This window comes from Plectropomus leopardus, chromosome 1 (assembly GCF_026936395.1).
Source record: "Plectropomus leopardus strain MGB_pleo_1.0 chromosome 1, ASM2693639v1, whole genome shotgun sequence".
In the NCBI taxonomy this organism is placed as follows: domain Eukaryota; kingdom Metazoa; phylum Chordata; class Actinopteri; order Perciformes; family Serranidae; genus Plectropomus; species Plectropomus leopardus.
Window position 1 is genome coordinate 13,481,995 of NC_142176.1, and position 27,838 is coordinate 13,509,832.

Here is a 27,838-nt window from a genome sequence, read left to right on the forward strand (position 1 = left end):
ATCCTCCTGGACCTTCTTTTATTTTCAAAGTTGCCTTTTGCCAGTGAAATCCGCCTAAAATTGACAGACATCACTGCTGATACCGAATTTTCTGTTACCTGAAAATTCAGTATCGGCAGTGGCTCAAACTGCCAACCAAGGAGAGTCCAACCAGCCTTCTTTTTCCCTGGGCCACACTTAAGTTATTTATACCATTTTGGACATTCCCTTTACCTTTCAAATGTTGACAACAATCATTAAAAATCAGCTGTCCTGAAAAAGGCACAAATCAGCCATCAAACCCCCTAAGCCAAACTGCTTTCGACGTTCTATTTCAAAACTCTCATTTGCAAGTTTTGTAAAATTCACCTGTCCTGGGTGAGATTCAAGCTAATGATGTCATAGTCTGCAGGCAAGCCCTCTTACCAATTGACATAAAACTTTCAACTATGTTTTAAGTTGCACTTCAGACTCTTCTATGGGAAGCGGCCTGTAAACTTACCTGCCCTGAATAAAGTTCAAACTCCAGTGCCATCTAGTGGCAAGGGAAGTACTACATCATGTAAAATATTTAACTCCTGGGTCCAAACTCTCTGCATTCATTATCCAACTTTCACAGCAATGAATGGCCACTTCAGCTGGAGTTCACCAGTACCCCTGACATACGTGGGGATGCTAGGGCCCTTTCATTGCTGCTTGCAGCTTTACTTTTCATATGTAACTGGATGTATTTTCTCTGAGGACTCTCTTGGAATGATTCAAGAGGGCCTTTGCTGACCGACCTGCAGTCAGTGCTTGGGCCCTAAATAAAACTTAATCCACAGGATGAAGGAGGATACCTCTTAAAAATGTACACTTTGCTTTGGCAAGTATTATTTCTGTAATATTTTTATCACAAAAATCTTGATGTATTGATATCATTAAAGTTTACCTATCTATTTTTAAAGATGCAAATGAAGTTTCTGAGGAAAGGAAACACTCAATAGATGAGAGAACAGGGACAAACAGATAATAGCAATATATCGACGGCCCATCTTTAATAGACAGACATCGCTCAAGGCTGCAAGTCCCCTCTTGGCAATTTGTTTAAAAACCTATAAAAATCACATTTGCAGTAATATTGTGAAAGAATACCTCAAAACTAAATTTTAGTATTTTCAAAATGAACACAAATAGAAGTCCACACTTGGATTGGATTATTGAAGCCTGACAGTCCCCTTTTGTTCAAGTTGGAGTGTATGTGTATAGATTAGAATACAGAATATGTCTTTGTTGTCATTGCACAAGTACAACGAAATTGAAATGCAATCTTTATAGTGCACAAGGTCAAAAAAGGTAAAAATGGACTATTAAATAGATATTGTTTTCTGTGTGTGTGTGTGTGTGTGTGTGTGTGTGTGTGTGTGTGTAGGTACTTCACAAGGACCATCTACCAGTTTCAGTTCCAAAAGGCGCTCTGCGATGCAGCTGGTCATACAGGTCCCTTATCTACATGTGACATCACTGGATCTACAGCAGCAGGAACCAAACTGAGGTACGAATGACTTCTGTTCCTTTTTTTAGGCCATCACAACTCTGTGAAAAACCAATATATTTTGGACTGTCAAACTAACCATTTGAAAAGGAAGATAAAGTCTCATTTTCCTGTGATACATTTTCATGCTTTGTACAAGGTGCTTGATGTTCTTGAAGTACCTTAATTTGACACTCAGAAGTCTAAGTCTTGATACCTTACCTTGATACCTTGAAAATCAGACATTTTTTAACTTAGTCCTTGAAAAGGTATTTAAGAGTAGAAGAGAATGATAAATTGTTTATGAAGGGATTATTAGATAATTGTTTTAAACTACAACAGCCATAGTTGCAATGATTTTATAATATCATGTTAGTACCAATTGGTTGGTAAGCACCAGAAAGTAGATGGAACCAGCATGTTTCGCTAGCCTGCAAAACACTCAAACCAGAGTGATGCTAGCCGTTAGCAAGAGTTGCTGTAATTTGGCAGTAAATAAGCAACAATTAACCAATAATACCAATAATAAAAGATCTGAGGCCCAGGTAGCATGTTTTCTCCGTTTATGAATTCCCACATTTTTTTTGCAACACGTAGTTGTGGAGAAAAGAATTTCATGCTTTAAAAGAAGAATTATTGTTTGAAAAGTGCTTGAAAGTCCTTGTATTTGGTCCACATGTATAATAGAGAAGAAATTTCTCATCATCAGTGTTTTCTGTTAGGAATATGTTGGAGCTAGGGAGGTCGCAATCCTGGACCCGCGCTTTACATACCATATCTGGGGACGTTAGGATGGATGCTGGCCCGCTGTTGGATTATTTCCAAAAACTTCATGATTGGCTGAAGGTGGAGAACCACAAACACAACAGGAAGATAGGCTGGAAGACAGAAATAGATCCATGTAAGTAGACAAGATCAATACCATTAAAAAAACAATTCATTTTCTCAAAGTAGTAGTTTGACATTTTGGGAAATTTGCTTAATTGTTTTCCTGTTGAAATTTATGGTAAACGTACTTGTGTCAGCAGCTGGTAAACTGCATTTCATTAGTAGCTCCAATTCCCCTCATTCATTTATGGTGCTTTTAATTGGCACTACGACTTTGCAATTTTTAAGTCTCCACCTCTTTATGGGAAAAAAAACAAAGAAGAGTATTTGCCAAAATGTCAAACTATTCCCTTGGGCCTCCGTTCTGTCCTGCTTTGTTTCTTACGCAGTAAACTAATCTGGACTGAGTGTATTCAAACTGAAATATCATGTTTATATGACGTTAACTCCACTCTGAACACAGTTAATTTAACACTTTTTGATAGATATGAAAAGCTGCACTGGAGGCAAATATACTGTTTGAGCAAACTCTCATGCCATTACGTAATAACTGTTACTAAAAAACACCCTTGATGTTACTTCTGGTGAAACCTTTGCTGTGCCACTTCACAAAAAGGGCACTGAAGTACAAAAAAATCCCTGAGGACATTTTTAAGGAAGTAGAAAAAGTCCAGACTTAAGTCACTGCTGCTTTCATGACAATTATTTGCATGACCACACCACAGAAATTTACTAGAATGCACATTTCCTGAACAAAATACATGTGATTGTATCTTGTTTGGATTTTTATTCTGTACTTTCATGTCTGATAAGGTAAAACAGAAAGTGCTTGGGAAGACTGTGTAAAGCACATGTCCAGAGCAGCATGTTTGTATAGTTTGATTGTATACAGTGGTGGATAGTTTACTGAAAAACTATAACAAAGTAAAAGTACACTTAATCCCATAAAAAACAACTCAATAAAAGTGAAAAATACAATTTGAGATCCTGTTCAACTAAAAAAAAAAAAAAAGAAAGAAAGGGGGCCTGTTTAATAAATTACTTAAAGTACAAGTTTCTTATCATTTAAATATTTTTAGGGTGTGCACCAACAATTAAGCAATATCACATTTGAGTGAGTGAGACCTCAAGTTTTATAATTCTTTAATATAAAAGTTCTACAGCCAGCATTTATAAGTTAACAGTAAGCGACAAGTAAGGCAAGTTGTTTGTTTATTTAATAATTTATTTCCCTCAACAAACACAAACAGTTCCACAACTGGACTGGACTAGCTGCTACCACAGCATGTGGCTACTACCTCCGGGCAAAATTATTTTGGAGGAGATGATGACAGGCGACAGCAAGACATTTTATTCCTATTTTAAAGATTGTTTTTAGGGCTGTTTTGCCTTTATTCTAGTGGAGTTAAAGAGTAACAAAAAAGGAGGGAGAAAATCAGGGGATGGTGCGTAGCAAAGGGCACCGGGTTAGAACTGAACCGGGGCCAATGCCAAGGACTAAGCTTACATGGGGCGCACACTGTACCAGGTGAACTCGAGGTCGCCTAAATAGTATTTTAGTGTGACCGAAAATAAGTTAGCTTGCAAGTGTGGGCATTTTTTCAAAATTTCTGTAGATGTTGTGATAATATTGTTATTGTGAATTCTTCTGACCACAATAATCGTGTAGTGAAAATCAGATTTTTTTGTCAACCCTTGTAGGTCTGCAGGTTACTGTAGGCTAGCTAGCGATAACAGTTTGGTCAGACAGTAACGTTACGTTGGCACAAAGTGTTAATTGTGGAAAGATGTTTATTTTTGCAGTACAAATTTTGTTACGACAACTGTTAATGCAATGAGCCCACTCTTGCGCAGACTTGACCGTTATTAAATACAGAGCACTGTATATAGTACCACGGTATAGCACTGAATATAGTACTACTTCACTTAACAGCTCATTAACTCATGTAGAAATGGAATGCTCTGTTTCTTTCAACAACAGCGCTCTCATTTTTATGTAGAGTATGAGATTAGATTCACGAAGGCAAAGTAAAAAGTAGACCACTAGTTCAAAAATATACTTAAATAAAGAGCAGAAGTGCAGTTTTAAAAGGAACATGCAAAGTTAACTACTTTTACTCATGTACGTACCTGTGAATCACCCCTGATTCAATGACCCCTGAGCAAAGAATTTAAAGAATTTCTATTTATTGTTTCACTATAGCGCCCTTTATTTCACCAAATTTGTATACCTGATTGCTGATCCTATGTGTACAGGTTACCCTCAAATTGGCTACTATTGACTCATGCATTCAAAAGTAATGTCAGTTTTAACTATATTCTGCCACTGCAACAAAATCAACTTATTGACAGACAATAGGTGATAAAAAAAACAAAAAACAACAACAACAACAACTACAAATGCATGGGTTATGTTAAGCCAAACTGCTTATGTGCTATATGGTTGGAAGAAGTTGAATGAAATGTGAAGAAGAAGAAGCAAGAAATGTGTTAAACAGAAAAATTAGATCTATCAAACTGAATTTATGATTTACATTTTACAGATTCAGTGTATGCCATTAAAGTGAGACTAAGTTTGAAGGCGGCCATGGGCGATGATGCTGTGAGTATTAATCATTATCAGAAGTGTAATTACTATATGAGGGTTACAGTATCTGACCACGTGAAGTTAATTTTGCAACTCTGAAATGAACTTCAGTCTGTTTGATATCTTGGCAAATATTAACTCACTAACATGTATTTCAGTATTCCTGGAACACCAACGAGCTGTACTTGTTCAAGGCCAACATCGCGTACGCTTTGAGGCAGTACTACCGCCAAAAGAACGAGACCCTCTCCTTCACGTCAGTATCATCCTAAGACCATATGAAGATATGTAATGCTTTGATTTCCTCTAATTATTTTCTGTTACCACCTTTGTTTAAGAGCTTTTCTTGCTTTGTACCTGCAGAGCAGAGAATGTCCTCACCTATAAAGAGACTCCCAGGATCTCCTTCTACATTGTGGTCACCAACCCAACGACTCCCTCTGTATATATCCCAAAGGATGACGTGGAGGCTGCCATACGGTGAGCCACCACCTACATTTAACCCAAACGTGTATTTTGATTATACGCAGAAAGTTGTAAACAGTGCAGTATACTTATTTTGTGTTAGCCCAAATGTGTTACAGACGGAGCAGCTGTAATTGTCAAAGTAATTATATTCTGTTTTTTGAGTTCTAGTCACGTTTGTTCTGGGTTTCCGGGGTTAGTGTGATTTTGTCCAGACTAAAATATTTCAACAATTATTAGATGGATTGCCACAAAATTTAGTTCAAAAATTCATCATACCCAGGGGATGAATCACAGTGAAAGGCGATCCTTTGACTTTGGTCCAGTGCAACCTTCAAGTCAAAGTTTTCACTTACCAAGTAAAATATGTCAACATTTACTGGATAAACCCAGTCATGACACGTAGATATTTGCTTGAATTTAAGTTGTAATGTTGGGTGACGCAAATTCAAGGTTAGGACGACATCTAATGCCAATGTTAATATGACGTAGAATACTGACAGATGACGTTGATATTTTGTTGGTTTTAAGTTTAACAAGTAACCAAAATCCAACATCTAATGCCAACATCATCTTAACACAAAATAATATTTAGCTGTAAAGTATGGAGATCGAAACCCAACATCTGCTACATGTTATAATGTAATGAAAGAGGATAGTTATACGCACATCACATAGGTGCAAGGCTGTCAAAAACAGCATACACTTATGCCACACAAGTTTATTAACATCCACACATTGTAAACTAACCTTTTTCGACACCATTAGACCAAATTTTCATTCCAACTAAAAGTTAAAATCCGTCTGTTGCAAGAATACAACATCTCTGATGTCACATTAAATTCTGGTGTCGGCTAGATTGGCTGACTTGAAGGCTCAGCATTGCGACTGGTATGAGCTGCACTAGGCGGTTGAATTTTTTGTCGCTCTGAGCAACTACCATAATATGAAGAGCGAGAAAATCCATATCGGGCAGGCAACAGAGGAGAATAGGTGGATAGGACAAATTATGGACTTTCACCTGGAAGACCACTGTTTGTGTCCCATGTGAAACCAAAAGTCAACAGAGTTATTTTAAAAACAACTTAGTATGCTAGTGTATGTAGCATACCGTGCCTGTGATATATGTCAGGTAACATTACATTATATTAATAACAAACATACTAATTTTCAGCCAAACCCTGATGTTTTTTCTTAACCTAACCACATACTTCTGACATTTTTTTAACCCATGTTCTCAATTTGTTTTGAAAAGAATCTGTATACATTTTACAAGCGGTAACTTCACATTTCATGTGAAAACTGTAGTTTATTTTGAAAAGACACAATCCCTGTGACAAACATACATTGACATGCTATTCCTGAGCTTTTAAAAGTGATGCTGGAGGGTACCAAAAGTGTCATAGTTTGATGTGTGGGGCTACTGATCAAGCACCTGTATTTGACTAGGTGGAGTGAGAATGTGTTGACGGGATGAATGGAGCATTATGATTCCAGACAATAAATCTTGAGCCACCAAGACAGCTATATTTGGTGGAAATATCTATGTCCTCAGTGTGATTTTTATTGATTTTGTTTAGAGACTAATAGAGCTGTTACCATGACTTTAGCTTTTCTAACACAAGGATTCCAGTTGAACTGCTTCCTGCTTTAACTGATATAATAATCTATGTGTGACGTTTCCCGAAAGACAGATAATAGTTGTGAACAATTATTAACCCATTTCAATACTGATCGCAGGTTATGTCGAGGCCGAATCAATGATGCCTTCAAATTGGATGACAAGACGCTGGAGTTTGAGGGTATCCTAGCAACACTGGCCCCTCCCGTGGAGCAGCCAGTGGAGGTGTGGCTAGTGGTGTTTGGGGCGGTCATGGGAATCGTGGTGCTAGCGGGCGTCTATCTCATCATCTCTGGTATCAGAGATCGCAAAAAGTGAGTTATTTTGTTCTTGAGAATTTCTATCTGTTAAACCAATTATAATTCTATAACTGTGACACTGCTGTGTGTCCTGTAGGAAATCAACAAAGACCGAAGCTGTGGAGAATCCGTACGACACAACAATTGAGGGACAAATTAACAAAGCCTTTGACGAGAGCGAAGATGAACAAACTGGTTTCTGAGTCCACCAAAGAACAGAGGGAAGCTATTATATAACATGAAATAACTGCAAAATGTGTATAGATGTTGAAGTTTAAGTTTGTCAAGTTATTTTAAAGTGAGCACCTTTGTAAAATAAGTATACTTAATTGCACTTAATTGTAGACCCTTTACTGCTATTTTGAGTATACTTTTTTAAAAGTATGATGAACATTTACTTGAAATTACACTAACTAATGTCTTTGGTCAAATATAAATGTACATTATATCAACTGCAAATGACTGATTAAAATATAATCTTCAAAAACTAGTCCTTTAAGTAAATCAGTTATATTTCAAGTTCGACAGTTACAAAAAAAAGTACATTTAAAAGTATATTTAAATACAATTATAACTGTTAATTTTAATGGAATTTCTTTGTACAGATTTGTTGACAATGTCTATTTTGTTCACTGTCCTCAGACAGTTAAATATTTTATGAAAATGTAATTGTTTATTGTAAACAATATTCTATTTTTATTGAACCTGTTTAAATTTGAAATAATTGTTCATTAAATAAAATAACTGTCACGCCACCTTTATTTTGAATGTATTTTTTAATTGAAAGTCACATCCCTATGACACAAAATATCAATAGCTGTAAAAAGAAATTTAAAAAAAAGCAATAAGCTTAAAAGGTCACTTGAAACGACAAAACTGATTACAAAACATTCTCTTAATTATCTGGCTGTATGATACATATCTACGCACTTCTGCAATAGCAGAATTAACTTAGTTGGGTTTCAGGTGGCAACAAAACAAATGAGCTCCTCTTGTGTTTTTCTTTTGTTTAATATCAAGTCACAAATAAAATCCACTCGTGAATTTTAAATGGTGAACTTGACTGAGAACTAAGGACATGTCTGAAGAAAGTGACTCTCTTACGTCTGAATGATAAAGAGGAACGCTTCATCTCCCGCCCCTCCCTCCAGGCCCGCCATTTTCACTGAATGGGCGTTGTCTATTTGGATAAACCAGCCACCGTGCAGCGCTGACTCAAACTTCTGCTGCTGCTGCGACCCCTTCATGAAAAAGACAAAGGAGAGGGTGCTCTCGTCGCTCTTGGAGATCTTCTTCAGCCGCTGCTTCTCACATGTCTACAACAACAAACGTGGACATCCATCAGTGAGAGCACAGGTGGTTCAACAGCTCAGCAGTGAGACGATTACATCGCTTGCAAGTGTCACAATCATAATCATCAACTTGTTAATCTGTATTTTCTGAAACATGCATCCATTAAGCAGCACTTCACGATTACTGTCCTTTAACGGTGGTGAGGATGGACATCGGTCATTTAGTGGTGCACAACTCATTTGGTAGTGTCGCATGAAATTTGTACAGACAGAAATGGTTTCCAGATCATGTGTCCTACTGACTTTTTTGATTACCTGACTTTTCTCTATCATCAGGTCAAAAATTTTCATTTGTCTGGTAGCTACCTTGGTTTATGACCAACTGCCTGCAAAACTAATGCCTGATGACAATTTTCTGTAGGCAAATGCAAAAGTCAGTGTCACCCTGGTTCCATCAACAAAAGCCCATGGGATTATTCCATTTGATTTTGGGTTATTGCAAAAAATAAGATCTGTGGCACACAAACTTTTTTGTCTTTCTTTTCAGCAAGATACTCTTCAAAGACAAACACCACTTATGATTTTCAAAGCCTAAATGCCAATCAAGAGGTTTAAAAAGCTTCTGTAAGACTATAAATGTGCTGCACCAAGATTTCATTGTTGCCACCACAGCGAGGCTGTGAAGCCATGTTCGGCGCAGTGTGGCATGATGATGTTCTGTATACTCATTTAGCCACTTGTTAGAAATCACCTTTTTTTAAAGGACACATAAAAGCATCAGAGTTCACTGGTGGTGTATTTACTGATGTTATCTTGTAAAACAAAACTTGAAAATCTCTTCAGCTTGTGTTTACCACAGACCTTATTTCAGGCCTCTAACCAAAAACTCATTGAAAAAAACTTACTGACTTTAAGACGAGAGAACCAGAAGTGCTAAAACGCTAATTAATATCCGGGTTTTAAGACCCCGGGGGCTCTCAGCATCTATTTATATAAGCGACAATAAGTAGTCTCAGGTCATTTCCAATCATAAACTTTGGATTTTGAGATCCTAATTTGTGAGAACAAATGGACTGCCTTGATAGAGATACACTGGTGTATGAAAGTCAAAAAGTGCAGAACATTAGATGGGATGAGGGCTGTTTTTCAGACATTTTGTGACCTTGCAAAAATGCATACAGAAGGGGAAAATAATCTATTTCCAGTTTGTTGCCTTCCAGTGAATGAAACTCTCATCTGACAGCAACAACTTCCCTCTTTTTTTCCTCTGCTGCTGTCTTTCAACAAAGTCAGTAGGATTCATCCTCCGGGGGACCATAAAATAGTTCACGTGTCAAAAAAGCCAAAAGTGTCACGCTTAAGCAAAAATTCAGGTCAATGCACCTTAAATCTAACTCTGTGTTCATGAACTCACTCACTCAGTGACAGTTATTACCTCCACACGTAGAAACACCCTTTCGCCTTCTTTGCAGCACCTGAGGAAGCAGTTGGACCTGCTGAAGTTCAGGACCACTGGCATTCCTCTGAAAGAGGTTCCAGTTGACTTGTAGTAGTAGATGGTGATCTCCTCTGAACACAAACCAAACCAAAGGAATTTCATATTTGAAAAGTGAAATTAAAAACTCATCTACTATTTCTGCAAATTATTGCGGTGATTAGCAGGTTGCTGGTCTGGATAACAAACCTGGGTTTTCTGAAGCAAAGAGGTTGCTCTGCGAACAGAGACCTCTGAGGTAACGGTGAGAGACGACATGTTCAACTGGAGTATGAAACGACTTCAGCTGTCTGAAACTGTCTCCTCCTCTTGGAACTGAAAGCGACACAGTAAACAGTCAAACAATGGACATGCGGATTTGAAACCACACTCCCCCTTTGCAAAAATAAAATAAAAACTAGGACAAGGGTGATAAATCCCTCATTTATATTTTATCTGTATGTAAATAGCTCTAACCAATAGAAGTAAGTTGTAGTGCATATTAGTGATCTATAACGCTGAGCTCTGATCAGATTTAAAAACATAAAGGATTTCAGGACTTCTGGCTGTTTTCTTGACCTGTTTAAGACATGTATTGCAAAAAGGTCAACTGTTCACGAAATAAAAAAGAGGGTACCTAAATACATTTACTTGATTCCACTTTTACTTAAAGGGACAGATGACCCACAATTCAAAAGTACCCTGGTGTTTTTCACAGTCCGCTAAAACTCTACCCAGACAGAGACCATCGTTATTTAAAATCTGACATTTAATATTAAAAGATAAGAACTTAGGAAGAAGAAAACGGAATCACATTAGCAAACGACGCAGGCAAGGTAAAAGTTATCGAAGACCAGTGGTGAAAAATGTATACACTCTTATTACTCAAAAGGACAGTTCATCCCAAAATCAAAAACAGTCATTTTTCCTCTCACCTGTTGCGCTCTTGCTCAGTCCAAATTGTTTTAGTGTGAGTTGCAGAGTGTTGGAGTTCCCGGCCATTGAGATGTCTGCCCTCTCTCCAATATAATGGTACTAGATATCACTTGGCTTGTGGTGCTCAAAATACAAAAAAATAAATACATTTGAAGAATTCAACACCAATGTCTCTCTTCAGAAATCATGACCAGGTTACTTGAAATAATCTATAGTAATGTATCCACTCATGGATGAGAGGCTCGTGACAGTGGGATATGTAAATCTTAATGTCGTCCTCCTCGGCCAAGCTACAGTATAAAGGTGGTTTTCTCCGCAGTGCAAGGTGAGCTAGCAGTAGATGCACACTTCCTTATGTGCTGTAATTGGGTTGGTGGGCGTAGTTTTGTAAAAAGAAAATAGTTCCCACATGAAACTACTCACAAGATTGGGGGAGTAACCAGGTCACGAGAAAGGAAAGAGACATTGCTGTCGAGTTTTTCAAATGAATTTTTTTTGGGCGCTTTAAGCACAACAAGCTGAGGGTCCATTACACTGGAGAGAAGGTAGACATCTCTACGGTAAATATCTCCAACACTTGGCAACTCACACCAAAACAATCCAGATTGATGAACAGAACTACATAAGAGGAATAATGTGTTTTTGATTTTGGGGTGAATACTTCTTTCATCACTCATCTTTGATATCTGTTACCTCGTCTGCCTTGTTTTTTCTTATGTCTCAGTTTTCTTCTTCTTTGGTTCTTGTGATCTAATATTTTCTTAACGTCAGATATTGACTTATGATCGTCTCTGTCCTGACAGAGTTTGGTGGACTGTGTAAACATTAGTGACAACAATGCAAATAAGTAAATGACCTTTCTGTAACTGAAAAGTTTAATATGTCTGTTTTTATAAATATATTAGAATATCAAGAGAAGATAGGAGGATAAAACTTACTCACCCAGCACCACCTCGCTGGATTCGGACACCACCACAACGTCATTCAAAGTACATCCTGTCCCATGACATCCCTGACAGGGGCTCCCAGGGTCGCAGCCCCTCCCTCTCACCACAGAGATGCTGGTCTTCTTCATGGAAATGACGAGCAGATTTCCCCTCTCCCCGTTCTCCGTGTTTTCAGATGGGCAAACATCCTCCATTATACCATTCTCCTCTGCTTCTCCCTCCTGCCCGACTCCATTGTCCTGCAGGTCCTCCTCCCTCCTCATCTCCATTCTGAAACTGAGTATTTTGGATTCCTTGGTGAAGGGCTGCAAAGTGTCCTCAGCTGGGAAGGTCTGCTCGGTGTGCTTCATCTTGCTGGCCTTGTGCACAGTCTGAAGACCAGAAGAAGGGGGGCAGAAGTGGGTGTGGGGTCAGACGGTGCATTGAGCTTCTTTGTCTCTTTATTACACGTGTGTGTGTTTATGTTATTGACTGTGTGAGAAATCCACCTTAAAACACCTACATACACAACTACTGTCAAACTTAATACTGAAATGTAGTGAAATTTCATGTTGACCTATTTCCTGGGCGATACAATGTAATTATATGGATTTTTCAAATTATCTGAAGTGGAGCTGTTTGGGCTACTTTATTTCAGTGTACGACCTACAATAGATGTCAGTCGGCACTCTTCCAGTTTGGAGAAGCAGCAAGAGTGCCGACACGGATGCTTTTGTCTTGTGGTGTTGGTGTTATTATATTTGTCTGTTTATTTATCTGACGATTGCTGTACGGCACACAATGGATCTCCGAAAGGATAAATAAATATCTATCTACAGATGCTAAGCTATGCACGGCTGTGGATTGGGCGAAAAAATAGTTTAGCCATGTAAAAGGAGTCCCATCAAAAAAAAAAGAGTTCAAGTATACCCTCTTTTGAGAGTATTTTCACCACTTCACATTTCTGTCAGGAAGCCCTTCTCTTATGGGGAAGCCATTTACAGCTCTAGTTCCCCATCTCTGCTTTCGTCAAAGCCACCACACTCCAGGTTGAAAAACTGGAATTTTAGGTATTTTGGGTGAATCAGAACTAACTATCTTAAATACTGAAGTCACACAATAGCACAAACAAACTAACTGACTGAGGCAGCAGTAAACCAGCAGCTCCTGTGTTCAGCAATTTTAAATCACTGTTTTTCTCAATGGACTCTGGTTTTGAAGAGAAAAATATAAAAGCATCAGCTCTCTTGTAGGAAATCACTATTTTCCAGCAAGATAAAGTGCTGAAAATGTTCTATAGCATACACTTAAGGTGGGTTTTTTTTGTTTTTTTTCATTGCTGACCCCTCCACATAAGTTGACTGCTTAGCCTCCGAGTCGGTACTCCTGCCTGCTTCTTCAAACTGGGGGCGTCCTGACTGACATCTCCTGTATGTAGTACGCTAACTATGGATAAGAACCTCATACAGCCCAACTCCGAACTATCACTTTAATATAAAGACAGTGTTATCAATCCAATTTTTAGTCAAATTTAAACATCAACATTTAATGTCATGTCACAAAGTGACCAAAGTTTGCCCAAAGTTTTAAAAACAAGATTAAAAACAAAACACGCACAATTACTATTTAAGACTCAACATAAAATATATTGTTCATACATATATAGTCGTTTTTATTTATTTCTCTCCCAATAGAAGAAACTCTCGTGCAGCATTACGTCCTGAAAAAGAAACTCTACCTTTAAGGTGTTAAGTGTTCCACAACCTGTGAACTCACCAGCATTGGATTATCTTTAGCCAAAAATCGTGCAAACGCCTCAGGTGTGACATTCTGCAGGTCCATGCCGTTTACCTGCATCAGTTTGTCTCCTCTCCTGAGGGAATCAAACAGAGTAAGACATAAGCTTTTTAAAGGATTGTACTTGGTTACATTCCACAAATGTTTGAGTTTATTCTTGAAATAATATGACACAATGAATGGAGTTTGGTGAGAAAATGGACACCTTTTATACAAGCAGTGAAAAAAATGTTTTTGTTACATTAGTAAAACAAATTGTCTGTTAAACAGTGTGTCTGATTCTTACCTGACAAACATCTTTTCTCCGCTCACTTTATTATACTTGAGCACATTTTGCACTTCATACTGGTGCCTCCCTTCATGGATCTGGTGGCTGATCAGCACTCCTCCCTTAACCCGAGAATCCTGATGTTTAGGAATGAATGACGAAATTTAAAACCAGTCAATAATTACACAACTATATTATGAAAAAATATTTCATCTCAGTGTATATAGTGGTGTTCAATAAAAAGATAAAAGGTTAAGAGATTGTGTCACTCACCTTTAGGTCCATGGTGCTGACAGTTTCCACTGATGATTATGTCAAAGAGTGACTCCAGTGCCAGCGACGCTCTTTTAAAGTGTGTTTGTGCTTCTGCTTTGCCCGAACAGAAAGGGAAGTGCAACCGAGAGGCCACTGAGTTGGTCATGAATGTGGAACTGATGTCAGAAAAGGAAGTTAATGAAGATTAGTAAATCCTCAATTAAACATGGGACACAGTGTATGATTTTTGTGAGAAAAGAGAACTTGGGAGGAGAAAGAGGAGAGTTACTGTTGATGTAGATACTAGTTTTTTTCTACACGAGAACAATCAGCAAAGGTCTTATTTTACTCTCAAATACGCCATCCTGAACTGTGCTACATAAAACAGTAAGCATGTCATATAAAACAGCTTTTATGCTTTTACTGGATGTTCATTTCCCTTATTATAATGAATAGCCTACCAATAACTTGACACCTGCTGTAGTTACTGTCAAAAATTAACATAAAGACACAAAATGCTGAAGAGCGAGAGGAGGAAATGAAAACGATGACACGGGAACTACTGGAAGAATATGAGTTCCTCTGTGATAATATATAACTCTGCAGTTGATAGTAAACAACAGAAATTTTTCACAATGTGCGGTAAGTATTCAACCAGAAACAGAACTGATAATTTACTGTTAACCACAAACTGTAATGGTCAGTTTGGCTTCACATTATGTCAGTGTGGTATTTTATTAACCCTTTAAAATCTGAGCATTTGGCCTGGTATTGGTGGAAAGAAGGCAATGTGCAACTTAACAGAAAATTATTCAAAATGAGTAAGAAATTAATCATACGAAATGACTTGAAAATTGAAAAAAAAAAAAAAAGCCAAACGATTAAAAAATAATTTTTAAAAACAATATAGAATTTTAGTCATTATAAAGTGATTTTATGGAGATTTTCCGTTTAAAAAAAAACCTCATAATTTTCTGTCTCTCTCTATATCCCATCTAACTAATTTTAAACAAATTTTCAGGTCACTTTCTTGCCACATTTTCATATTTCCTCCAGTTTGCTGAAATCACTTGCCAAGTTAATAATTGCTTTTTTTCCTCATGTTTTGGAAAGAAATCAAACTAATTTGCTCACTGATGCCCATACAGGTTTCAGATGGTAAGGTAACGTAAATATAGCGAAGTGGAAAAGTTGCAAACCAGTTTGATCACTTAAATGATGAAAATAATCCACGGGCCTCTGTTTTTCCTTTAATACCTTTTCCTTGATATATGTAGGTGTATTACAAATCTTACGTCTCCCAAGATGGACACAGAAATCAATTTCTTTTACTAATTTTTATTCAAACTCTTTTCCTTGCTGGCCTTTGAAAAAAAAAATTTCAATGTCAATGAGACTTTTACCTGGTTAAGAAAAAAGAAAAGATGTTTCAGAGGTCTGTGTGCATGACTCCACAGACATCTGCTAGTGAAACTTCTTAACTGTTTGTATACTGAGGCAAGTTGTGTTACTAAATTTATACAAGCACACACACACAAACAGACACACACACTCAAGCTATTTCCAGCTTTCCCAGTTGAGCCAGTGAAGTCCAGCTAAATCTGTTGACGCTGAGGTGGATTGAGTTACATGAGAAGCACACGCCACTGTCGCAAAATTTCAAGTCTACCACCGTCCACTGAAGCACGTTTCCACCGTCTCTGGAGCTGGTACAAGTTGATAATTAACCAGGTACGGTCATGCACTGAACATACACTCTATATTCATGAGATTCAGCATGATGTGCGTTTGATTACTAAGAAAAGTTTCATCACTGTAGCAGCTGAAGTTGTTGAATAAAGTTAATTTCTGCAGTAGTCACTTGTTTAATTCTCGTGTGAACTTTAAATGACGCACAGTTTAAAGTCTAGCAGGCCCATTGATGCACAATTATAGCTGATCAGATGACGGTTGATGCTGAATCAATAGTTTTGAGATCTAGGAACTCAAATAGTACAAAAACATTTAGCCATGTGTATATTTTATAGAAGCTAGAATGGCTTTTATCAACTGAGGCACATGAGGCTAAAAGCTGTCTTCTAATGCTCTTTGCTCAGCGTGAATAAGAATACAATAATAGGTTTTTACTTCTTCTCACTCTTTTTTAAATATGTAAACCAACTCATCATGTGTTTGACCATTCGTTATGCTTCATGCTTTCATTGTCTCTAAATATTACTTTTTTGTGCATCTGCTTGTTTTTTATAATCTCTCCATTTTCTTTTACATGGTCAAATTAATTTAATTAAATCAAATCAAATTAAATATGTAAAACAGAAATATCTGACTAAGTTATGCATTTTATTTATTATTGTGGTGTTCCCTTTGGTAATTCTGTAAATATCTAATGTGTTTGCATCTGAGATTAAAACTGATGTAAACGGCAGTTAAGCGAGGGCAACAGAGAATTCACATTCTTCATAAAACTAGAGTCCTTTTCAGTCAGTCCGGTCATCCTCTGCTGTTTTTTAAGTCTTTCATTGAGAGTGTGCTGTGTTTTTCATTTATCTGCTTGTTTCACAGCCTCACATTGAAAGACTAAAACAGCCTAAACAGCATTGTAAAATTCTGCTCTAAGATTACAGTAGTGACACAAAGGGACTTGACCACTTTATGCAATCAACAAATCCTTCATCTGGAAGTATTCTTCGTAGGTGAATTTTCACTGTTGCCAACAGGGCGTCGTTACATTTACCTGCTTGTAAGGCTAACAGCGATTCAAAATCTTTTTTTTTCCTCTGCAATTTGTCTTTTAAATTGTTTCTATTTATTTTATTGATGATCAAACTTAACTTTATTTCACTGAAGTCTTTGGCATATTTTTATATTACTAATCTATTCATGTGTCCACATGATACTGTATGTGAACACAGCCAGCTATTCAAACAAATTCCTCCAGGCCAGATTAATTAAGCTCTCAGAATCTGAAATGAGAACTAAATGCATGTAAACTGATCTACAAAAGTAAATCGCCACTGAGTGAAAGTGGCGTTACAATTTAAGGAACCTTTTCTGGTTACAAAACAGGCTTTGAAAGTAGCCTTTTTTCTAACTAAATGTGGTGCAATACTATCCTTTATCTATTGTTGCTGTGCATGTGTGTGTGTGTGTGTGTGTGTGTGTTTCAGATGGTGATACTCGATGTGTTAATAATCGGGGGTGGCCCTCATGCCTTGACCCTTGCTAGCTTGCTGTCCAACGCTGACCCTGATCCAACCACTGACCCAAGCCATGACTCACGCCTCCCCTCTTCCTCCTCGGATGCTCCGAGGCTTCAGCCAAACCCAGAAACACCCAAAAACAACAAACGCTGCAGTGGCAAGAAGAAGAGGAAAGCGACAGCTGGTACTGTGTGCTTGACTTTACTCACTAAATCTTGAGTATAAGTTATTATCATATGTCACGTCCTACATGTAAAACATTAATTAGATCCGCTTGCTTAGTTTTTTTTCAGAGAATTTGCTGCTCGTTTCTGTCATATCACAGTAAACTAAATATTTTGAGGTTTTGGATTGTTGTTTGGACAAAACTTGTAATTTGTAAGGATGTTAACTTAGGCTCTGGGTGATTTTGATAAATATTTATTTCCTTGTGACATTTTTTTAATTAGTCAACTTTTTAACAAAAAATAAATTTAAAAAAATGTTTGCAGCCCTAATTGCAAATAATTCTTGAACAAATAGTCATTCATAGTCTTGACTAAGTAAGTTATAATTTAATTAATAATTTAGTCACAAAAGTATGACTTTATACATCGTTCTCATTAGCTGGACTTTGTTTATAACAGTTTTAAGTCAGTAAGGAGCTGTGAGGACCAAAGTGATGGTAAAATGCTATACTTATCACCGTCACTTTTTACTCAGACGCCCAGTCATAGTGGAGGGACCGGAAAAGTACCACAAAGACCAACCGTCATACAGTATCTTACATGTACAAAAGGTGAAAAACCACAATGGAGGCAAAATATTCTGATAAAGGTATACTACATACATTAATTTGTTTCCTGTCATGAACCCATAGACTTTGAAGCGCTCCCAGCCAGACGTTTCCTGAGAAGCTCCTGCTGTTTCCAAAAAACACTTTGGTAGACTCAGAGCTTAAGTCAATTATCTTAATGTATCTTGTCTCATATCTTGATGTTTGTCTCTTTTGTTTAGTTTCTCATCATTCTGACTTAAAATGCACTCAGATCATCATTTTGACTTATTAAGTCACAATATAAAGTATAAACTAGTCATTATGAAGTGACTTAATCTTGAATTGAGTCATCATTTTAACTTCATATCAAATGCCTCTGGTGTATTTGGCCTAGATGTTGTCTGGCTGACCGGCCTTATAATTGATTTTCGCACCAGGAATGACTTTAGCATTATCTTGATAATTGCCATTTAGTTTCACTTCTTTCATTCAATAAATCTGAACAGAGGTCTGGAACCAGGAACTAAGCTACCCTACAAATAAAATACCAAATAAACAAATGCTCCTTTGTCACTGTTACTACTTCTGCATTTTGATGAGCATGTGATGTCTTACAAACAGACTTTTTCTTCCTTTTTTGCCTCTTTTGTGGCGTCACAGTTCATTTCTTATGTGGTTCTGGTTCAGTCACTGCAGGCCTGACGCTGGAGGAGCGACTAGCAAAGTCAGTGATATCAGAGAGGGTCGAATGCCCCCCGATGAGTCTTCGAGTGGTAGATTCCTATGGAGAGTGGACGGCTCTGTGGGAGAGCCAGTTCACAGCTCTGAACATCCCCCATCTACGCTCACACACACTGGTGCACACAGACCCTCTCAATAAGGTATAAACATACATTAATAAAGTGTGGACTACATCTTATTCTGAAGGAGAGGCGAGCAAAGTGCTTTTATATTTTTGTGAATAAGCATGTGTGTATATGTTTTCTTTGTCAGAAAGCGCTACAGGAGTTTGTTTTAAAGTCTGATCGTTCAGCGGAGCTTCACAGTCTTCCAGATCAGGTTTTTATTCTGGACGATAACGCTTATTTCAACGACATGAGGCTTGGAAGGAAGGAGAGGAAACGTCTCAATATCAACTCAACGCTCAAGAAGAGTTTATCCTTCAGTCTGCCAGGAACCAAACTAAGTGTGGATTTCTTTAAAGATCAGGTTGGACATGTGGCATTTGTGTGTGTGTGTGTGTGTGTGTGTGTGTGTGTGCGTGCGTGCGTGCGTGCGTGCGTGATTGTGTAGATGTGTATTACTCATGTTGTCGGGATGTAAATCTGTTAACACTGTTATTTTGTAGGGACTCACCTTCCTGTTAGGGACAAAATGCAAGCCGGCAACATAAATCATTTAAATTTTAGGGTGAAGATTTGAGTCAAACTTAGGTTTGGGTTTAGGTTAAGGTTAGAGATAAGTTTGATGTTAGTCGATGTAATGTCCTCTGAAGTGGAAAAAAAAAATAGCAAAGCTGAATCTAAATAACTTTTGTTGTGGCTTTAATTTTGCTTAATGCTTGTTTGGAGTTATATCTTCATTAACTCACAGCATTGCGTTAATTCCAAAATGACATGACGATGAAACTTTTAAAAAGGAAAAAACTTCATATTTGTGACTTATTTGTAAAGATGAGTATTAGGGCTGGGTAATGGCACTCAAGACCTGCAAGGTATCAACCGAAATAACCCACTACCACTTAGTATAAATCTCTCCAGTACAACAATACTTGCCTTCGATCCTTTCTGCACCGGGGTGTTGAACTCGGACCGTCCTGACTCCCTGTTGGATTAACAAACTGTTGCTGCTGTCTTAAGAGCAGCTCTGGCCCTGTCGTCAGCAAAAAAGTCTGCCCTGTTAGCACAACCTACGCAGCAGCAACAGCTACCATCCGCCACCGTGCCATGGAAAAGTCCGAACCAACTCACAGCAGCACGGGGCTTTCATATTAGAGAAATCCAAGTACCCCACACACCAAAATCAAACTTTTTGGACAACAACTAATGTGTCAAATAATCATTAACTAATGGTGTTCATGTTAATTAAGGTGTTAATTCATAAATTATTTAAAAGTATATAAACAGTCTATTAACAGAAACAACAATAACAAATTCAGGTTAATTAACATTGGATGGAGTTAACCACTGACTAACAGTTAACTAATGTGTCAAGTGACCACTTGTTAATAGTCGTCATTTAAATTTACAAGGTAACTCATACATTACCCAACAGTTTATTAAAAGTCAACTGATGTGCAAAGTAGTCATTTATTAGCATTGTGAATGTTAATTGAGGTTTAATTCTATATACTAGTTAATACTTTATTTAAATGAACAACATTATTAAGGATACATTGATAAATATTAAATGATGTAGTAATAACTATTAACTAATCATTAACTGATGTGTCAAGTATTCATTTACTGGGGGTATTCATGGTAATTCATGTGTTATTTCATACAGTAGTTAATTGTTTATTGACATTAACAATAATAAAGACGCATTTAATGGTATCAAATGTTGAAGAAAAAAACCTGTTATTACCTAACCAGTAATAGATTTTAAAATGTATGAATTAACACCTTAATTAACATGAACACATTGGTTAATGATTACTTGATACGCTAGTTAAGTGTTCGTTACATTTACTGATGCTAATTAATGTACACTTATTGTAAAGCGTTACCAATGTGATTAAATGTTTTTTTTATCATTCTGATAGGTGGAGTAGGCCATTCTGTCAAATAAAATATCTACTAGAATAGCCCACAACCTGCATAAATGTAGTTAAATGGGGAGTAGGTCATTCTGATAGGTGGACTAGGTTATTTTGTCAGGAACCTAAACCTGAGCATGTTTCTTAAGTTGTTGAATCTGACCCCGCAGGTGGAGAGATACAACTTGGACAAAGTGCTGCTGAAGGGAACAGTGGAGCGCATCACTCCTGTGATTGAGGACGAGGAACAGATGAAAGAGGAGACTGACTGGATAAAAGAGGGTGAGGCCATGAGAGAGGCTGACAAAAAGAGAGTAAAATATTTTCAAGTCAAACTTCAAGAAGGCCTCATCCTAAAAGCCCGCCAGGTTGTTATGGCGACAGGTCCAACCCGTGCCCAGATGGCAAACATCCCGTCATGGGTGAAAAGCATTGGAGAGAGCTACCCAGAGGAGCGCTTGCAACACACAGTGCATCTCATGCACCACCTGCAAAGTGCTCGGCAAAAACTTAAAGACGCAGATTGTCAAAGACAGAAAGAGACTCAAGGTAAGTCTAATTTCTTCTGAAGATTTTTCAACATCACAAGAAGCTTTGGAGGAAAACAGTGCTGTAGCAAGTATTTGTAGTAATTTGTATAAAAATTAAATGTTTAATGTTTTCTTTTGCCAGAATATTTAGTGTCACTTTGCTTTCACTTGAGGTCTTCATGCTTCTGCAGACTTCAGTGGCTATTTTAACCCCCTCCTCACTGCAACACGTGTGGAGTGGTAGAATACCACCAATGTAGCTGTTTGTTTTCATTCAGCCACAGTGGTTTCTTGCAAACGCCATTAAAGGCCGTTTGAAGAGGAGGAGGAAGCGGATTTTTTTGAGACATTTTGTCTCGTAATACTGTCTGGATGTAGGAACAGTTTCAGCAAATATGACAAAAAGTTATTTTATAAAAGTGAACAACTTCAGCTTTAAGCAAAAGATCTAAACACTTCTTCCACCGCTGCCTTTCTGTGTCTAGAACTGTGTGTAGTGTGTGAGGCAGGGCAGAGAGTTTTGGTAGTTGGTGGAGGTCTGACCAGCGCTCATGTCGTCTCAATTGCCCTGCAGCAAGGCGCCAGCCATGTGACATGGGTCATGAGGAAGCACCTTCAGGTCTAGTGACAGTGTGAAACTGCATGAAGACCAACCATAACTGTAGATATATATTCCTGTCTGCCTCAAACACCTGATTGTTTCTCCTGCAGTTAAAGCAGTTTGATGTGGGCGACGTGGAGAGCTTGGTGGGCCGTTACTCCCATGTGGAGCACGGCATCAAGATGGATGGCCAAGCCTACTTGCGGCAGTTCTATAATGAACGGAGTCTTCACAAACGGCTGGCTATGATTCGCCAGGCAAGGAAAGGAGGGGCTGTCACCCCAGAGGCCTACAGCCACCTACAGCCATCCATCCTGAGTGGACAGGTGGATGTGAAGACGTACTGTCAGGTATTCGTGCATCTAGGCTCAAGAAAAGACCCCTAAAAGTGCTTTCGTTTTTGAGATACCAGAGGTAGAGCAACGCTCAAAAATGGTTTTTATATTCTTTTAGGTGTGTGACATATGAAATTGATTCTTGTATTAAAAAAATAATCAGCATTGGCAGAACTGACAGAAAAACAGATAGAATGCTTTAAACAAGCCACTGCTGTTGGCTGTATTGTATGCAATTTCCACTAAAAATCACAATATAAAACGTGTGTTTTCTAACATTACCAACTTAAGAAGATAAAAAGTACTCATCCATCTTTTAAGGACTTACGTCTCCAGTCTGATCTTGAGTGCACAGCTGGAATATAAGTTCACGTTTGTTTTGAAAAAAATCACAGAGATGGAGAACTCCAGTGCTACGCGATGGGATACAATATTAAATATTAATTTGGAGTGACATCGCAGTCTAAATTTTATGTCTTAATCTTTTTTTTTAACTTCATTTACCCTGTTGTTTATTTTTATTCTGTTTTATATATTTTGTTTTATAGACTTTTAATGATCATTTTGTTTGTTTGTTTTCTTTTTAAAAACGGAACTATTTTGTTGTTGTAGTTTTCTAGTCTTGCAGAATGTATTTCTATGAAAGGTTACATATAAATAAAGTTGAGTTTCATGCAGGTGAGTGAAGCCAGCTGGTGCTACAGGAGCCAGGCCTGGCGTCTCTCCCTCAGCACTGGGGACCACTGGACCGGAGACATGATCTGGCTTGCCACCGGCTGCAAACTCGACGTCACACAGGACCCGTTGCTTTCTGAGGTGATGAAAGAATTCCCCATTCAGGTGAGCTGAACATCCAAATATTTTCTATAGGCTACATTTGTATGTATAAAATAGAGGCATATCCACAGTTAGTGATTCTGAATATTTCTGCTACCAGAAGGTTGAAATGTTCTTTCATGTGTTGAGATAATTCTCATTTTTAACTTTTAAAATTAAGTTAATAAAAAATTAAGTTAAAAACCTATTGCATTGTCACAAAGCTGAAAACATGGCTGTTTTTCTGACACTATGAAAACGTCTTAGATACATGGTCTCATAGGACAGGGGGTCCAACTGAGAAGTTTTGGTTGGTTTCAAAAAAGTTTTAAAAATTCTTATGGGGTAAAGATGCAGATATAATAGCAGTGTATTTAGATTAAATTTTTGTAATGTAACCTGATCAAGCAGTACTAACAGATTCATAAATGTGTCCCTCCATGAAGGTGTTAGACGGCTGGCCGTGCATATCAGAGAGCTTACAGTGGGCAGAACACTGCCCGCTCTACCTGATGGGGCAGTACACTGCTTTACGGGTACGTCTTCCTCTTTTTTCTAGTGTTTTCATATTTAACAAGATCCAAACAACAAAATGTTATTTCCTCCACACACAGGTTGGACCTCATGCAGTAAACCTGGCCGGCGGACAGGCTGCCAGCGCACGCATCGCCAAAGACATTATGCGCCGTCAACAAAAGGACAACACAGAGGCTTCTGAACTGAGTGCGGAGAAATCTAAAACTGAAGAATATATTCAACAGATGCAAGGCCTGTTGTGGCTCTAACTTTGCAATTTAGGCTGAAAGAACTTTATGTCTGAGCAGTTTTCTGTTATTGGTTATCCTGGTCAAACAGGACTTACAGTATATTGGCCCTTTGTGGCCTTGATTAAATGGATTGCTCATAAATATTGTAAATCTAAATTCTTTGTGAACTAAAACAATAAATTTATATCAAATAAACAAATATTTATCTTTAATATATTCATCTCTTAAGGCCCAATCAGTAATCTTTAAACATGTAAGCGATAATGCCCAAGGGGCTGAGGAGGAAAGTTGAAAAGCTGCCTCTGCAGATGCCATTTATCCTGTAAACATGCACGTTACGTACTGGTGGTTAATATTTCTTTTCCACAAAATAAGACTTTCTGTCACAGGAGCAGAAGCACTTTATCCCTGAGACAAGAGGCAGAAAGTCAATTCACTTGTATTGACAAAACAGTATTATTACGCAAAAAGTTTCAAAACTGGTTTATTATTTAACACTGTGTAATACAGATTATGCTTGCATTTCTCTTTAATGTTTTTTTTTTAAGTACCAGCTTAAATCCTAGTTTATGTAGTGTTTCTGTCTTAATTTAGGCGCTATCCAACCTATATGTCAGAGATATATCAGATATATGTCAGATCAAAAGCTTTTTTTATAAATGGATTCATGCAGACGCAGGCAGCATCCAGGACAGAGATGGTGTAAAAACATTTTAAAGAAATGTGTGAAGTGAAGTCAGGGAAAGTTCTGAAAAACCAACAGCAGCAAAGCTAAGGTCAGCTGATCTGCTCAGCTGACACGCTGGCTACTGATCACTGGCAACAGATGTGACTTAGCAGAGAAAGAAAGAAAGAAAGAAAGAAAGAATATTTTGAAACTGGGGAAACCCCCCTGACTGCATAACCTTTCTGGTTATTTCGTCATATCATGTTACTTTGCAATATTTGATCTGGGAATTTTCTTCTAATGTGTTTCTCCTCCTCAGTTCAATTAGGGTCATTTTTGTGTGATTTTCTTTAGAAAACAGACTACTTTTCTATATACTAACAAGAAAAACACCAATCTGACTATTGCGACTATGGAAGTACCCCATACAACCCCACTTCAACAGATCTGAGCTAACCCTCTAACATCTCAAAACCATACTGTATTAAAGTAGCAAAACTGCTGAAACCAAAGAACTAAACAGATCCGACAGACAGAAGGAAAGACTGGACCAAAAGACGTTTTTCTGATGGTTGAAGTTCCTAAAATGTTCACTAGATGGCAACAGCAAGACAGTGTCCGGAGAGCTACAACACCACTTTGCCCTCCACAAATGTGGATTTCGATTTTAAAAAAAATAATACAGAAGTACAGATATATCAGAGATATGATTCCTGCTGGTACCATTAAGTTTGCATAAGCTCAAGTTGAGCAAAGGAAACCTTCCAGTTAAAAAAATGAACAACTTAAAAATTACCCTATTTTGAAAGAGAGGAACTGCCCCGGCTTTTGATGAGTTTTCGTCAAACCATCCTTCATTGTTGTTTTCTTACTATGTATATTAAATCAAGTACTGTGCTTAAATACAGTGTTGAGATAGCACACTCGTACTTTACTTGAGTATTTCCATTTTCTGTCAGTTTCTACTCAACTACATTTCAGAGGAAAATATATTACCTTTTATTCCACTGCATTTATTAGTAGTAAAGTAGTAAAGCAATGAACAAAAATCTGCAGAAACTGCAGAAAAAAAGTGATCCAGTACAAAGCCGAGGACGATGTCCAGCGTGACAAGGTGTCTGATAAGAACGGACTGAAGTCGTATGCTTTCAACATCAAGTCAGCTGTGGAGGATGAACAGCTTGCTGGCAAGATCAGTGAGGACGACAAGCAATACCTATAATCCAATCACACAATATACTTTGCACATTATTTTGAAAAGCCTTTCTACATAATCAGAACTTTTGGGGTTTTTTTGTTTTACTCTTGGTAGCTTACAGTAAATATATTTTGATGCCAATACTTATGAACTATTACTGTAATTTTTAATACATGACTTTTTCTTTGAACAGAGTATGTCTAAGTATAATATGTGAATATGTGAGTACCTCTTCAAACAGTGAGGTGAAATACACCTGAAATTTGATCAGCGCAAGCCTCTTGTACATACATACATTTAAAGTTAAGATCTAATTTACACGTTTTTTCTCTTCTCACATGATGATGGTCCTCTTCTGAAATCTTTGGAGTTTATTTTTATTGTCACACTTAAATAAAGTAGACATTGCCTCTGTGTTTAATTATATATTTAAAACCTTCTCAGTGCCACACATTTGTATCGTCATACACCGTAACCCTGTGACATATCAGGAGGGTATAAATTTATTAAATATTACATACCGCCCAAACCTACCAGACACATGTAACTTGTTTGTATCAAGAATGATCAACTGATCTCTCCCACAAACTCCACTCTGCTGAAGGGTAATGTGGCAGGTTATAGCTTTGGAGAAAAACTTAAAAATCCCAGATATTGTCCTTAGATTGCCAGACATTTCAACAAGTATATTTGAGTTGGCAAACGTAGCTTAAATCTCCCGGCGCGGGCGGACAGGACTAAGCTGCACTCCCAGCATGCCTTTCAGCAGGTGTGTTTGCTCACACTCGCATGACTTTTGAAATCGCACAGCTGTGGAGACAGATCACAGGCCACTCACCGCAGGGGCCCGAGCTTTCCTCCCTTACACAGATGTTCACCTTTGAACCTATGACCCATCACTCAGCACTTCTCTTCCTGTCCAGTCTGACCACTGGGGCGGAGAAACGAGCGTACATGTGCTTTTAGTGTCCGCGCAGCAATCGTTTATAAGCTCATGCCTGAGTTAATGAAACCTGGAACATCAGGTTTCAATTAATCCAAAAAGCTTCATAGCTATATAATAAAGCTGTTGAAATTATGATTAAAAAGGATAAAATAAAGAAATCCCCAGCTTTGCCTTTCAGCTCCTTCTTCAACACGATGGTTCGGCGAAATGTCTGCATCACTGCTGACAGCGCACCACACTACCTATCCATCTCATCTTCCACTTTATCATCACTCCCCAGGGTGTTGCTCCCCAAAATACTTAATCTCTTCCACTTGCGGCACTGACTTATGCCCAGAAGGAGCAATCTACCATTTTTCAGCAAAGACCCACAACCTCAGACTTGGATATACTGGCTCACATACCGACCACTTCACAGTCGGTTGCAAATCACCCCAATGTGAGCTGGAGGTCTCAGTCTAATGAAGCCAACAGAACCACATCATCTGCAAAGAGCAGAGATGCAATTCTGAAAAAGAAAGGGACAATAGAAACACACTCCAGGAAAGAAAGGTTTTGTTATCAGTGTAGATAGTCTAAGAGATAGATGAGTTTGATTTTTTAGTTGAGGTGTAATGTATTTGCATAAATTATTCACATCTGGTGTAAAAAAGTCCTTTAGATGAAAAGATTAATAATACTCCAAAGGTCTGATTGGGTCTCCCCAAAAACATCAGGCTGACCCTGTATGACTCCGCTCAATATTTTTCTCAATATAAAAACTTTTTTTAAAAAAGCTATCTCAGATAGGATCTCAGATCCCCAAACTGGCAGTGACTTCAGCCCCGTTATCAATAATATTAAATTTTCTGTAGTTTCATGTTAAAGAGCTGATTCTTAAGAAAGCCTGGCAACAAAAGATTGAACTTGATGGCAAATGCCCTTATTTTGACAACCACAATGCATCTAACATTATGCAAAGACGTAAGGCATAGAAGCCAAACAAAGCAGTATTAAAGGAGATGGGGATCCAGTACCTGATGC

General features: G+C 37.9%; 3 protein-coding genes across 3 annotated transcripts in view; 2 read left to right on the forward strand and 1 right to left on the reverse strand.

Annotated features, from left to right (window-relative positions):
• Positions 1 to 8,047, forward strand: part of ace2 (angiotensin converting enzyme 2) — a 36,739-nt gene extending 28,692 nt beyond the window's left edge. Inside the window, exons 12-18 of the mRNA XM_042489543.2 lie at positions 1,391 to 1,513; positions 2,215 to 2,393; positions 4,864 to 4,922; positions 5,066 to 5,163; positions 5,271 to 5,387; positions 7,113 to 7,307; positions 7,390 to 8,047. Coding sequence (XP_042345477.2) covers positions 1,391 to 1,513; positions 2,215 to 2,393; positions 4,864 to 4,922; positions 5,066 to 5,163; positions 5,271 to 5,387; positions 7,113 to 7,307; positions 7,390 to 7,495 — 877 coding nt within the window. The 3' untranslated portion in view covers positions 7,496 to 8,047. The remainder of the gene's footprint in view (positions 1 to 1,390; positions 1,514 to 2,214; positions 2,394 to 4,863; positions 4,923 to 5,065; positions 5,164 to 5,270; positions 5,388 to 7,112; positions 7,308 to 7,389) is intronic.
• On the reverse strand, positions 8,034 to 14,410 carry LOC121944284 (uncharacterized). Its single transcript, XM_042488026.2, has 7 exons — positions 14,259 to 14,410; positions 14,004 to 14,122; positions 13,697 to 13,793; positions 11,937 to 12,312; positions 10,269 to 10,394; positions 10,020 to 10,153; positions 8,034 to 8,608 (listed from the first exon to the last, which is right to left on the reverse strand). The coding sequence occupies exons 1-7, from the start codon at positions 14,268 to 14,270 to the stop codon at positions 8,393 to 8,395; spliced, it is 1,080 nt and encodes a 359-aa protein (XP_042343960.2). The 5' UTR covers positions 14,271 to 14,410; the 3' UTR covers positions 8,034 to 8,392.
• A 1,489-nt stretch (positions 14,411 to 15,899) lies between these two features.
• LOC121943908 (uncharacterized) lies at positions 15,900 to 24,294 on the forward strand. Its single transcript, XM_088081890.1, has 10 exons — positions 15,900 to 15,971; positions 17,408 to 17,624; positions 18,885 to 19,078; positions 19,191 to 19,406; positions 21,126 to 21,504; positions 21,971 to 22,104; positions 22,197 to 22,436; positions 23,100 to 23,261; positions 23,684 to 23,773; positions 23,852 to 24,294. The coding sequence occupies exons 2-10, from the start codon at positions 17,408 to 17,410 to the stop codon at positions 24,020 to 24,022; spliced, it is 1,803 nt and encodes a 600-aa protein (XP_087938016.1). The 5' UTR covers positions 15,900 to 15,971; the 3' UTR covers positions 24,023 to 24,294.
• Positions 24,295 to 27,838: the final 3,544 nt, after the last annotated feature.

Coding starts and splice junctions, on each gene's coding strand:
- LOC121944284 (XM_042488026.2), bottom strand. Junction 13,794..14,003: donor GGAGAAAAGATGTTTGTCAG/GTAAGAATCAGA, acceptor TGATTCCCTCAG/GAGAGGAGACAAACTGATGC. Junction 12,313..13,696: donor CTAAAGATAATCCAATGCTG/GTGAGTTCACAG, acceptor TCTGGTCTTCAG/ACTGTGCACAAGGCCAGCAA.
- LOC121943908 (XM_088081890.1), top strand. CDS start 17,408: ATGGTGATACTCGATGTGTTAATAATCGGGGGTGGCCCTCATGCCTTG. Junction 19,079..19,190: donor ACACAGACCCTCTCAATAAG/GTATAAACATAC, acceptor TTTCTTTGTCAG/AAAGCGCTACAGGAGTTTGT. Junction 21,505..21,970: donor AAGACAGAAAGAGACTCAAG/GTAAGTCTAATT, acceptor TTCTGTGTCTAG/AACTGTGTGTAGTGTGTGAG.